General features: G+C 45.1%; 1 protein-coding gene across 1 annotated transcript; it reads right to left on the bottom strand.

The window, feature by feature from the left end:
• Positions 1–11,517: 11,517 nt before the first annotated feature.
• Positions 11,518–14,114, bottom strand: ASCL1 (achaete-scute family bHLH transcription factor 1). Its single transcript, XM_089651819.1, has 2 exons — positions 13,253–14,114; positions 11,518–12,551 (listed from the first exon to the last, which is right to left on the bottom strand). Exon 1 carries the CDS (start codon positions 14,058–14,060, stop codon positions 13,260–13,262), a length of 801 nt encoding a protein of 266 aa, XP_089507945.1. The 5' UTR covers positions 14,061–14,114; the 3' UTR covers positions 11,518–12,551; positions 13,253–13,259.
• Positions 14,115–14,499: the final 385 nt, after the last annotated feature.

Raw genomic sequence — 14,499 nt, 5'->3', positions numbered from 1 at the left:
TGTAAATATCAACACAGGACAGGATAGGACAGGGACCGATCATCCGATTTCAGCCAGAAATCACTGGCTGAAATCTAATGATTGATCCCTCCTGGATCGAATCGGATCACCCGCGGGTCGGCGGGAGCGCGCGCGCGCGCCCCCTGCCGGCGAAAGTGTCGGGAGCGCGGAACCCGTTTTTAAACGTGGTTTTGCGCTCCACTGCCGCCCTGCACACGTATATACACAGTGGCAGGGCGGCAAGCGGTTAATGTGGTTTAATGTGTTTTTCTGTGTTCCAGTATAGCTTTGTGCAGAAAAAATGCAGCATGGTCTAATTATTTATTACAGGTACTTACATAGCGCCATCAATTTACGCAGCACTTTACATATATATTGTACATTCACATCAGTCCCTAACCCTCAAAGAGAGTACAATCTAAAGTCCCTAACTTACATTCATACAGTATCTCACAGAAGTGAGTACACCCCTCACACTTTTGTAAATATTTTATTACATCTTTTCATGTGTCAACACTGAAGAAATGACATTTTGCTACAATGTAAAGTAGTGAGTGTACAGCTTGTATAACAGTGTAAATTTGCTGTCCCCTCAAAAAAACTCAACACACAGCCATTAATGTCTAAACCACTGGCAACAAAAGTGAGTACACCCCCTAAGTGAAAATGTTCAAATTGGGCCCAAAGTGTCAATATTTTGTGTGGCCACCATTATTTATTTTGTGTGGAACTGCCTTAACCCCTCTTGGGCTGTCAAGGTCCTACCTTTTCCCTGAGGTTATGTTACTCCATGTGCTGGCGTCCATCTTGGATTCTGCTGTGCATGATGGGAATCCTTTTTATGCCTTCAGGTCTCTGAGGTCCACCCCCCAGAGGGGCGTGGCTGATGACATATAAGCCTGTGGCCCGCACATGCTCTTTGCACTTGTGTCTTGTGTCTTTGTGTTACTATTACTCTGTTCTGACTCTTGTGACTCTCCTGGTATTCTGATTCGGCTTGTGACTTGACTATTCTTTGTATTCTCCTTTGATCTGACCCTCTGTTGCTGAACCCGGCTTGTGACCTGTGATTCTCGTCTGCTGTCCTGTACTGTTTTGTCCTGTTGTTGTTGACCCCGGCTTGTCTGACTACTCTTTTGTTTCTTCCACCAGCTACACGCCATTGGCGGCAGCCATTACCGCAGCTGAGGTGTCTCGGGGGCCGCGACCTGGTTCCTGGCTGCGTCAAGTCCATCCCCACCATCAGGGGCCCTGGTGAAGGGCAGCCTGGGACTTAGACTCCGCGCCCTGAGGGACTTCGGTCTGTGGGTGGTGGTTGTTGTCAGCCAGTGCGTTACATTGTTAGGCCTGCCTGTCCGTTCCTCGGCTCCTGCCCTGACATGGGCATGGCGTTCACCAGAGCTTCATAGGTTGCCACTAGAGTCCTCTTCCACTCCTCCATGACGACATCACGAACCTGGTGGATGTTAGAGACCTTGCAAACCTCCACCTTCCATTTGAGGATGCCCCACAGATGCTCAATAGGGTTTAGGTCTAGAGACATGCTTGGCCAGTCCATCACCTTTACCCTCAGCTTCTTTAGCAAGGCAGAGGTCATCTTGGAGGTGTGTTTGGGGTCGTTATGTTGAAATGCTGCCCTGCGGCCCAGTCTCCGAAGGGAGGGGATCATGCTCTGCTTCAGTATGTCACAGTACATGTTGGCATTCATGGTTCCCTCAATGAACTGTAACTCCCCAGTGCCAGCAGCACTCATGCAGCCCTAGACCATGACATTTCCACCACGATGCTTGACTGTAGGCAAGACACACTTGTCTTTGTACTCCTCACCTGGTTGTCACCATGCACGCTTGACACCATCTGAACCAAATCAGTTTATCTTGGTCTCATCAGACCACAGGACATGGTTCCAGTAATCCATGTCCTTAGTCTGCTTGTCTTCAGCAAACTGTTTGCGGGCTTTCTTGTGCATCATCTTTAGAAAAGGCTTTCTTCTGGGACGACAGCCATGCAGACCAATTTAATGCAGTGTGCAGCGTATGGTCTGAGCACTGAGAGGCTGACCCCCCACCCCTTCAACCTCTGCAGCAATGCTGGCAGCACTCATACGTCTATTTCCCAAAGACAACCTCTGGATATGACGCTGAGCACGTGCATTCAACTTCTTTGGTCGACCATGGTGAGGCCTGTTCTGAGTGGAACCTGTCCTGTTAAATCGCTGTATGGTCTTGGCCACCATGCTGCAGCTTAGTTGCAGGGTCTTGGCAATCTTCTTATAGCCTAGGCCAGGGCTTAAAATTGCGAGTCTAGACCTACTAGCCAGGCACAAACCTTACTCTCCACCAGTTGCCCCACCCAACCTTGCCCAGGTCCGCCTCCAACCCCACCCACAGCCCATCCCCCAACCTGCCCCCAACCACACCCCCTTAAAGCTTATGAAATTAAATTTTTCTTTAGAATACAGAGACCAAAATATAAAACTGTATACAGTAATGTATATCCCACCTCCCCTGTACTCCATTATAGTGATATGACATGTATACAGTAATCATTACTGTATACATGTCATCACTATAATGGAGTACGGGGGAGCTGGGATATACATTGCTGTATACGTGTCATATCACTACAATGGAGTACGGGGGAGCTGGGATATACATTACTGTATACGTGTCATATCACTACAATGGAGTACGGGGAGCTGGGATATACATTACTGTATACGTGTCACATCACTACAATGGAGTACAGGGGAGCTGGGATATACATTACTGTATACGTGTCACATCACTATAATGGAGTACAGGGGAGCCGGGATATACATAAGCCGGAAACCGGAACTCGGCTTCACAATGAGGCTTGGAGCACAGCCGCTTCATCATCTGTGCTCGCCGCTCGTTGCTAAAGAATTTCTCCTCGCATTTGGCAAGCGGACGAGCGGCTTTTTCAAGCCCTGGCCTAGGCCATCTTTATGTAGAGTAACAATTCTTTTTTTCAGATCCTCAGAGAATTCTTTGCCATGAGGTGCCGTGTTAAACTTCTAGTGGCCAGTATGAGAGAGTGAGAGTGATAACACCAAATTTAAGACACCTGCTCCTCATTCACACCTGAGACCTTGTAACACTAACGAGTCACATGACACCGGGGAGGGAAAATGGCTAATTGGGCCCAATTTGGACATTTTCACTTAGGGGTGTACTCACTTTTGTTGCCAGCGGTTTAGACATTAATGGCTGTGTGTTGAGTTATTTTGAGGGGACAGCAAATTTACACTGTTATACAAGCTGTACACTCACTACTAAAGTGTCATTTCTTCAGTGTTGTCACATGAAAAGATCTAAAAAAAATATTTACAAAAATGTGAGGGGTGTATTCACATACTAGGGCCAATTTAGACAGGAGCCAAATAACCTACCAGCATGTCTTTGGACTGTGGGAGGAAACTGGAATAACCGGAGGAAACCCACACAGGCAGAGGGAGAACATGCAAACTCCAGGAAGGTGGTGCTGTGGTTGGGATTCGAACCAATGACACTAGCAATGCTAGGCGGAAGTGCTAACTATTTAGCTACTATGTTTTGTTTTTTTTCTGTACCGGAACACACTGGATCTAATTGCACTGGCGTGAACTAGGGCCATTGGAAAACACTGGGGTTGTTAAAGCTGGAGAGCACAAAATCTGTATAGGAACCGCTTCCAGGTTTTTTTTTTTTTGTTTTTTTTTATCAAAGCTTAATTGAACAAGCTGAAGTTAGAAGCGGATTGGCTGTCATGCACAGCTGCACCAGATTTTGCACTCTCCAGTTTAAGGGCTGGTTCACATCATAGAAATGCAGTCCAGATGTGTTTCTACATGCGTTTTTGGCATGTTCGGGTGCATTTTTTTATGCTTTTTTGATGCATTCCGGTAAATTTTTTCCCTCTCTTTTACATCAATTTAACCACTTGCATACAGGGTACTTTCACCCCTTTCCTGCACAGGCCAAATTTCAACTTTCAGTGCTGTCGCACTTTGAATGACAATTGCACGGTCATGCAACATTGTACTCATATGAAATTTTTATCATTTTTTTGAGGCAGAGCTTTCTTTTGGTGGTATTTAATCACTTCTGGGTTTTTTATTTTTTGCTAAACAAACCAAAAACAACTGAAAAAAACAAAACAAAACATTTTTTCTTAGTTTCTGTTATAACATTTGTAAATAAGTGATTTTTCTCCTTCACTGATGTGCGCTAATGAGGCTGCAGTGATGGGCACTGATGAGGAGGCACTCATAGGTGGCACTGATGGGCATTGACAGGCAGCACTAATATATGGCACTGACAGGTGGCACTGTTAGGCGGCACTGACTGGCACTGTTAGGCGCCATTGATGGGCACTGCTAGGCGGCACTAATGCGCACTGATAGGTGACACTGACTGGTACTGATAGGCAACACTGACTGGCACTGATTGGCAGCACTGATAGGTGGCACTGACTGGCACTGATAGGTGGCATTGAAAGGCAGCGCAGATGGCCACTGATATGTGGCATTAATCTGCACTGGTAGGCACTGATATGTGGCATTGATGGGCACTGACAGGTGGCATTGATGGACACTGACAGGTGGCACTGATGGGGCTACACTGATCATCAGGGCACACTGATCATCAGTGCCCTGATGATTAGTGTAGATGTCCCCTCTGAGTAATGCCGATTACCGGCTCTCCTCTCCTCATGAGCTGTCACAGCATGACAGCTCGTGAGGAGAGGAATGCTGATAACTGGCATTTCCTTATTTACATGCGATCAGCTGTGATTGGACACAGCTGATCACATGACAGAGCCGACGTCATTGGCTCTTTCCATTAATTGGTAATCCGCTGTGTCCCTGGGACACAGAGCAAGACCAATCGCTGGGCTGCACACCCCCGGGGGTGCGCATGCGCGGTTAGAGTGGGAGGACATCCTATGACATCCTCCAGAATGAGAGAACCGCCTTGCGCCTGTCATTTCCTTATATGGTGGGGGGGAGATGGTTAAATAGGGCCATGTGCATTCCAGAGTGTTTTTGGTGTGTTCCGGTGCACTTTTGATGCGTTTTACTGCATTCTGGTACAGTTCTGTGCAGGGAAAATGCAGCCTGTTCTACTTTTTTTTCTGCAACTGGAACGCACTGGAACTGCAAGCACTGATGTGAACTATGACCTGACAACCATATAACCTACTTTCTGTGCATTTTGGATGCAGAAAAAAAGCACACTGAAATGCATGTAGTGTGAACTGGTCCTTAGTAAATCAACCCCTGTGCATGCATTTTTAATGCAGAAAAAAAAGCACTGGACTGCATCTGGTGAGAATTAGCAGGTTCACAGAAGATGCAGTCCAGTGCGTTTTTACATGTACAGTGTTTTCCATGTATTTCAATGGCCCTCACACCAGTGCAGTGCATTCCAGTACAGTCTTCAAAGTAGAACATTTAGCATATTTTCTGTATAGAACACAACAAAATGTACCATAATGCATCAAAAACACACTAGAGGGCACATGTCCTGAATTGAGATGAAGAAAAAAAGAGATGAAAAAAACAAGTTCACAGCAGATGCAGTCCAGTGCATTTTTACATGTACAGTGTTTTCCATGTATTTCAATGGCCCTCACACCAGTGCAGTGCATTCCAGTACAGTCTTCAAAGTAGAACATTGGCATATTTTCTGTATAGAACACAACAAAATGTACCATAACGCATCAAAAAAAAACTAGAGAGCACATGTCCTGAATTGAGATGAAGAGAAAAAGATATGAAAAACCAAGAGCGTATCAAAAACTCACTGGAATAAATAAAACAAAATTCAGAATGTAGACATGTGGCATGAACTCCAGCAAACACTCAAACCAGTTACAGCCACAGTTTTTTTTTTCTTTTGGGATAAAAGTTTAATAAAAGCTGATCATTTTACTGCACCCCTGTCACTTTTAAAGTGGCATTCCAGTGAAAATTTACAAAAAAAAGAAGTCAGCAGCTACAAAACTGTAGCTGCTGACTTAAAAAAAATATTGGCACTTCCCTGTCTCTCAATCCCACGGTGTCCACCCCACAGCCCGTTTCACCAGCTGCCCTGTGTTCCTGGCGCCAGCATCTCTGGTGTGGGCACCCAGCTGTCACAGCTTGCGTCTTCACATCCAGGTGCCCACTGCACATGCGTGAGAAGCGCTTCGCTTTCTGAATGGTCCCGTAGTCTTCTGGGACCTGTCACATCTCCCAGAAGACTACAGGGAGGGGGGGAGGTCAACTTCCGCTTCCGATCGCCTAGGCTAGGGGTCTCCAAAATTTCTAAGCAAAGGGCCAGTTTACTGTCCTTCAGACTTTAGGGGGACCAGACTGTAGCCGGTAGGAGTAGAAAAACCCTGGCATCAGTGCCCCATCATCAGTTGTAATAGGAGGAATAGTGCCCCATTAATGATATCAGTGAGCAGAATAGTGCTCCATTGTTGATATCAAGTATAATGCCCTATTGATGGTATCAGTAGAGAATGGTGCTCCATTGCTGGTGACAGTTAGTGGAATAGTGCTCCAAGGGCCAGATAAAGGTAAGCAAAGGGCCCCATCTGGCCCCCGGGCCACAGTTTGGAGACCACTGGCCTAGGCAATTGCAGCTGAAGTGGAAGTGGATGCCTGTCAATTTCGGGTACCCGCTCCCCAAAAGTGCCATTCCTTAATGGCCAGCGGGAGACCAGTCCTTAAAGTGCAACTTCCCCTTTTGGGTGGAGCTCTACTTTAAATACTTTGTTTTAACCCTCCAACTGCCACTGTTGCTGGACAATTTGGTCTGTTGCTAGTTGAAAAATAACATGCTAAAAAAATAAAACTAGTGCAGCCACCACCTCTCATGACTGTTGAGCTGCAGTATGTGACATTTTTGTTTTTGTGTTTAATACTGCTTTAAATAAATGTCTTCGTTCTATACATTTTAGGAGCAAATCTGAGCAACCAGATGAAGCTATTGTCTATATCAACCAATCAGAATGGCTTTGGGGGTTATTTACCAAAAACTGGCGAGTGCGAAATCTGGTGCAGCTCTGCAGAGAAACCAATCGGCTTCCAGGTTTTATTGTCACAGCTGAACTGCACAAGCTGATGTTAGAAGCTGATTGGCTCCCATGTACAGCTGCACTAGATTCTGAGTGCTGCAGTTTTAGTTGATGTCCCCCTGTGACTGCAGTGCAGGATTGGATGGACAACAGCCCTCTTTTCTCCTTGCTTCTTTCTCCTCCCATCCTGCCTAAGAATATTATAGAAGCTCCCAGACCCAGCGACTGCTGTGCAGAGTATCGGTGCATTCCTCAATAGGGAGTACAGCAGTGATGAAGATTTACAATGTGCAAATAGTTTCTAAGAAAAGTCGTGCAGGGGGATGAAAATCTTGTGGCTGGGAAGAATAGGGAGAGCGGTGTGGATGTATAGTGCGCACGGTGCAAGCCCTTGATTTATGGAGTTTACAAATGCTAACTGAACACGGCTTCAATAGCCTTTCCTGCCAGCAGAAGAAAAGCCTTTGTGTTGCTAAGCGATTAGAGCACATATAATGAGATTTAGCCCAATCCTGCTTTGCCCTTTCCTATTTTCAAGTAAAATTGTGTGTTTTGGGGGGAATTTCTGCGACCGTCTTATACATTGTTGCAAACAACAGCTTAACTTTGCCTTAATGAGTCGGAATATTTACTATTCAAGAGTGAGCAATAGAGAACACCTGTCTACACAAGGAAGCCCCCCCTTCCTCTTTTTTTTCAGTGGAGGATGAAACATTATCCTAATGTTATATTCATAGGCAGAAATGACTTGTATCACTTTCTCTGTATGCTACTGACAAAACAGAAAAGTAAAATACCCTGCAAAAAAAAAAATTAAAAACAAATAAAATAGCAGTAGGTGATAGTCGTAAATTAGACAAAATGAGCTGATTGGCTGTTTATTTGTATGTATATAATTGTATTTTTAAACGTAGGGAAGCATCAATGAAGTTCAGGCAGGAGCTGTCCCTGGAAAAGTCCTGGAATTAGGAGGACTGGATGTTCTAGCAAGGCAGGGACAGCTATGGGAGCTCTCCTTTGTTGGGGTCTCTAAGCTGCACTTTGCGCTTTGCTTTCCGCCTGGCTTGGTGCACGCAAACTGAATTTGCAAGTCATTTAGGAAGAGGCTGAGTATCCAGGCAAAGAAAATGGGACTATCATTCCGGTCACGTCCTTGCTAACTGACAACAAGCTCCCCAGCCAAAAAAAAAAGCCCACCAATTTCTTTTTGAATCTTAGTAATTGGGTACTTTTACAGGCAGATCACGCTTTTTGGATAGAATGACATGCTTATAGAGCAGTGTCTCTGATCTGGCAAACTCCCCCCTCCTCCTCCTCCTCCTCCTGTTTAAGCTATTTCTTGGAAACAGCATGAGAGATTTGGGAAAGTTTGGTTTATTAAAAAAAAAAGGAAAAACAAGTAAAAACTAATTTGATCTATGAATGCCATGCTTGTAGTGGAAATTTAAATCTACTTTATTCGACAATACATATAGGGGTTGATATCAAACTGGAGAGTGCAAAATCTGGTGCAGCTCTGCATGGTAGCCAATCAGCTTCTGTCTTCAAACTTGTTCAATTAATCTTTGACAATAAAACCTGGAAGCTGATTGGTTTCTATGCAAAGCTACATCAGATTCTGCACTCTCCAGTTTTAGTAAATCAACACCCATTATTATTATTATTATTATTACTGCTATTATTATTATTATTATTATTATGATTACCCCCTGGTCACATCAGGTGCAACTTGGCATGCAATTTGCAAGTCGTATGCCAAGTCGCACTCTATTGTCCCCAATTACAGCAGTCAAATCTGTACGGTTCCCACTTGGTTGGAGCCGCACAAATTTCTAAAGTAGTACATGCACTACTTTTGGTGCAATTTGCATAGACATCTGTGTCAGATGTCTTGCAAATCACACCTGAAATTGGCATTTCACCCGACTTTGAAATTGTGCGACTTCACTGTAAGTCGCATGATTTCAAAGTCGCGCTTGATGTGACTGGAGGGTTATACAGGATTATAGCACCAACAGTTTGCCCAACACTTTATAAACTGAAAGAGTTGACTTACTAAAACGTAAAAATGCTAAATCTGGTGTAGCTTTACATGGTAGCCAATCAGCTTCCAGCTTGTTCAATTAACCTCCCTGGCGGTCTGATTATTTCAGATTTTTGGTGCTGAAAGCAGTACCATTATATTGCATGGAAATTTGGCGTTTTATATTGTAGGCCTGTCATTTTTAGGAATAACTCACTGAAATCTGTCCGAACAAGAGTCTAGTAAACATTCCGGGTATGTTAAAATTTGAAACGCAAAATCATAAATTATAATTTAATAAATAATCACAAAAAATAATAATATAATAATAAATTTAATTCAATAATATAATCAAACCAAAAACACTGAAATTTTAAATATAGCGCCAAGTTTGCACATCACTGAGCAAAGTCGCAAAATCGTTTTCAGTGTCTGATGACGAATTTCCCCACAAATCATTATCACTCAATTCTGCAAGTAGTTCTGATTTACTATCGCTGTTCTCTAGCTGGTCTAAAACCGCTTTTGACCTAAAGGGACGCTTTTTGGACGCCATGGACATTTCTCAGTTTCCAGGTAGAAAGAATGGTAAAAATGCAGGCAGGGCACAGGACAAAGCACTAGGGACAAAATGTATGTGAAATGCTTTGATACAGTAATGTTTTACTATGAGATTTTAGTGATTTTGGTGAATGTCACTTTTTGTCATTTTCAAATTTCCCACCGTTCCGTCCCCCTGTACGTCCCGACGCTCGCAGGGGACGGAACCCAGATGACAGATGCCGGCATCTGCCGGATTACATTGCCGGGGACACTGCAGGAGGGACATCGGGAGTGCAGGACAAGGTAAGTGAACGAGGGATCCCGGAGCAGCGCTGCATGGTAAGCCCAAGTGTAGCTTGGGGTTACCGCTTGTGGTACTGAAACTTTACCCCGAGCTACACTCGGGAATACCGCCAGGGAGGTTAAGCTTTGACAGTAAAACCTGGAAGCTGATTGGTTTATATGCAGAGCTGCACCAGATTCTGTACTCTCCAGTTTTATTAAATCAACCCCCATAATATTATTATTATACAGGATTTATAAAGCACCAACAGTTAGAGCAGCACTTTACAAAATGAAAGGTTTGACTTCTAAAACTGGAAAATGCTAAATCGGGTGTAGCTTTACATGGTAGCCAATCCGCTTCCAGCTTCAGCTTGTTCGATTAATCTTTGACAGTAAAACCTGGAAGCTGATTGGTTTCTATGCAGGGCTGCCCCAGATTCTGCACTCTCCAGTTTAATAAATCAACACCCTTAATTATTATTATTTTTATACAGGATTTAAATAGCACCAACAGTTTGCGCAGCACTTTTCAAAATGAAAGGTTTGACTTACTAAAATGGGAGAGTGCAAAATCTGGTGCAGCTCTGCATGGTAACAAATCAGCTTTTAGCTTTAGCTTGTTCAATTAAGCTTTGACAGTAAAACCTGGAAGCTGATTGGTTTCTATGCAGGGCTGCTCCAGATTTTGCACTCTCCAGTTTTAGTAAATCAACCCCCATAATATTATTATTATTATACAGGATTTGTATAGCACCAACAGTTTGTGCAGTGCTTTACAAAATGAAAGGGTTGACTTACTAAAACTGGAGAATGCTAAATCTGGTGTAGCTTTACATGGTAGCCAATCAGCTTCCAGCTTCAGCTTGTTCAATTTAGCTTTGACAGTAAAACCTGGAAGCTGATTGGTTTCTATGCAGAGCTGCCCCAGATTCTGCACGCTCCAGTTTTAGTAAATCAACCCCAATAAAGATTGATTTACTAAAACTGTAGAGTGCAAAATCTGGTGCAGCTTTACATGACAGGCAATCAACTTGTTCAATTAAGCATTGGCAATAAAAGCTGGAAGCTGATTGGTTTAGTTGCAGAGCTGCACTAGATTGTGCACTCTCCAGTTTTACAAAACCAACCCCATAGCCTTTTGGCTTATACATATTTAACCACTTATGTGCTGATTTATAAATGCACAGAGTGCAGTAACCTATAGCAACCATTTCAGTTAGATAAGTGACACGTTGCTGGTTATGGATTACTGCTCCCTGCCTTATTAAACATGCCCTTTAGTCTCCATCTGTCACATTGGATGCTATAGGGGTGGATGCACCGAGATCCTCACTGGTCACTCGCTGGTATAGAGCGCCCCCTGTTTCCAGTGCGCTTTATGTGCTTAGTGCCGATTTAAAGGACAATAAAGTCATTAATCAATCTCCTTGCTCTGAATCCCCTTTTATGTAGGGGATGGCAAACAATCGGTACCCATCTTTATTGTGTCTCTTTCTAAATAGATACATCAGACTAGACCGCTGCTTTCCTTATACACCGCATCCTGAACATACTGCAAAACATAGCCCCTAAATGGACAGCAAATACAGACCACTGGATTTTATATAAAACGTTTTATTATGAAACTATTGTGTAAAAAAACACATTTCGTTATGCAGGACCTTTTGTAAGTTTGTAATAAAACGGTAAGAAAAGGCAGTGGTGTAAAGTTCCAAAAAAGTCAGCATAGAAACAATGGACCACTATTTTGCGTTTGGACAATAGCTGCATAAACTTTGTTCATTGTGAACATTGTTTTTGAATAACACAATTAATACATTAACAAAGTTTCTATAAAGTAAGACACATCGGTGCTGCTAAAGTACATCGGTAGGAGTTCCATCCCCAACCTTAGGAGAGTCCTTTCACAAAACCACATAGAAAATGGCAGTTGCAAGGTCATTTATAAGTAGCAGGGACAGGCAACCTCTGCCCTCCAGCTGCTGCCCCAGTCCACGTCCTTGTGCCCGAGCAACAGCTGGGGGGGAAGTAAAAGAGGCTGACGATCACTGTCATATAGACTACAAGTCTAAATACGCGGAGGTAATAAGCATTACAATAATAATGTATCAAGATATACACATTTTTTATAACATTTGTACAAAAATTCTATAAATCTCTCTCTTATGTACAAAAATAGCTTAATACATCCCAAACATCTGGGAACCATAGAAATAGATTTTTATAATAAAAAAATCACAAAAAAGATTGGAAGCATTTGTTTTTTTACGATGAAAGTGGTATAAAAATAGTAGTAGAGGGGGTTTAAAGGGTTCTTTGAGTATCAGCATAGTATCAATGCAAACTCCACAAGTATCATCCTTAGGGAAGGAGAGAGCGCTCAGTCAATGGGCTACGACCGGGTAGTAATTGGGAAGCCCTGTCTTTTATTTGTTCTTAGGACCTTGCTGGCCAATCAAAGCTCTTCCTTGTGTGAGTAGAGCAGTGGGTACCCCCCTCCACTCGTGATCCCCACACTTCTGAGTCTCTGGTTCTCTTGTGGACCCCACCGGAGTGCAAATCTAGTGCTTAGTGTTCTTGGAGAGGCTTGTGGACTCCCGTGTGCTTCACTTTCTGCTTCTTAGCGACAGTCCTGGAATTGGAAAAAAAGAGACAACCATCAGTAATGGTTTCAGGAGCGACCTCCAAGGGCCAGACCAGGAGCAACCTCCAAGGGCCAGACCAGGAGCAACCTCCAAGGACCAGCTAAAGTTTCATGGGCACCTTCCCTGTAAAGTGTTAGGCTCACCATCATGATGATCATGCAATCTTAGGTCAAATAACTTTAGATCTACCAAGATAAGAGAACCTACTAAACCATTTCTAACCAACATAGTTGGAAGTTTTAAAGAAGGTTGGAATGAGTGTGATGAGCCTTAGGCTGGCTTATATCTTCCTTTAGATCTTCCAAAGCTGTGTAATATGAGGACCTACCAATCCTACGTGGTTGTTGGTAGATCTAAAGGAGGTTGTAATGAGTGTGATGAGCCTTAGGTTGGCCATACACCTTACAATTTTCTTTAAATCTGCCAAAACTGTGTAATAGGAGGATCTACCAATGAATTTGTATCTTGCATAGTTATTTAAAGATCTAAAGGAGGTTGTAATGAGTGTGGTGCACCTTAGGGTGGTCATACACCTTAGATCTGCCAACAATGATGGAGTTTGATGATATAGGTGGACCTTCTATGAAAGGAAGGAGACTTCCCAATGGGAATGTAAGGTGTATAGCCCGCTCCATAGCATGTTGACAGTTCAGCACCATGAGAGTGGACTTCAAGGTGGAGGACTCACCTGCCGCTCAGAACCAGGTGGTGAAGTCTAGCAGTTCTTGCTCCTCTGGACTTAGGGGGTCGTAGGATCCTTCATCGGAGGAGTAGGAGGAGACAGGAGATCCTGCCATAGAGTTCATGTCATGACAGTAGTTTGGGGAGATGGTAGGTGACAGCACCCCGGACTGGAAGGCAGCGCTGACAGCGTCATGTTCGTCCAGCAGTTGTTGCAGCGCTCGGATGTACTCTACTGCGGAGCGGAGGGTCTCCACCTTGCTCATCTTCTTGTTGGCCGCCCCGTTGGGCACATGTTCCCGGAGGGTGGCGAAGCCCAGGTTGACCAGCTTGACCCTGTTCCTCTCCCTCTCGTTCCTCCTGGCCACTGCCGCCGGCTGCTGTTGGGGCAAGCTGTAGCCGAAGCCATTGAAGTTGAGCCTCCTCTTGCACCTCATCAGCTCCGGGGAGGACGACCTCTGCCTCTTGACCTGCTTGGCACCGGACTTGGCATTGGACTGCTGCTGTCCGTCCCCCGGGCTCAGTTGCAGGCTCTGTGCAAAGTAGCAGGCTGGCTGCAGGAAGTGCTGGCTGGAGCCGCTCTCTGCCTTGGCAGTGCTGTCCATTTGGCTGGCTGGACTGGAGACTCGTGTGTGTCGCGTGGATCGCAGTGGCTGTGCGGGTGAGGCGGTGTGAGAGGCGAGCCCCGCGTTCTGTCCCGCACGTTCCCTGGCTCGCTGCGCTGAGTGGCTGGGGTCGCTCGGCCGCCGCCGCCTTTTCAATGGGCACAAGCTCCACGCGCTCTGCCTGGTCCCGCCCCTCTCCCCGGGCTCCATTCTCTGGGGTTTGTTGTTCCAGTGCGTGCGCCTGGCGCGTGCCGCTCCGAGCGCTGAATAAACAACTGGAGATGGAGCGAGAGGGGGAGGAGCCTGGGGCTGGCAGCTCCTCACTCAGACCTGCTCCGAGCGGGCACTGCCACCTGCTTATGACAGCCAATACACCGGGCACTACCTGTACCGGGGACTGCCACCTGCTTGTGACAGCCAATACACCGGGCACTACCTGTACCGGGGACTGCCACCTGCTTGTGACAGCCAATACACCGGGCACTACCTGTACCGGGGACTGCCACCTGCTTGTGACAGCCAATACACCGGGCACTACCTGTACCGGGGACTGCCACCTGCTTGTGACAGCCAATACACCGGGCACTACCTGTACCGGGGACTGCCACCTGCTTGTGACAGCCAATACACCGGGCACTACCTATACCGG

This window comes from Staurois parvus, unplaced genomic scaffold, assembly GCF_062004578.1.
Source record: "Staurois parvus isolate SC_StPar_1 unplaced genomic scaffold, SC_StPar_1.0 ptg000025l, whole genome shotgun sequence".
Lineage (NCBI taxonomy): Eukaryota > Metazoa > Chordata > Amphibia > Anura > Ranidae > Staurois > Staurois parvus.
This window is presented reverse-complemented; position numbering and strand designations above follow the sequence as displayed.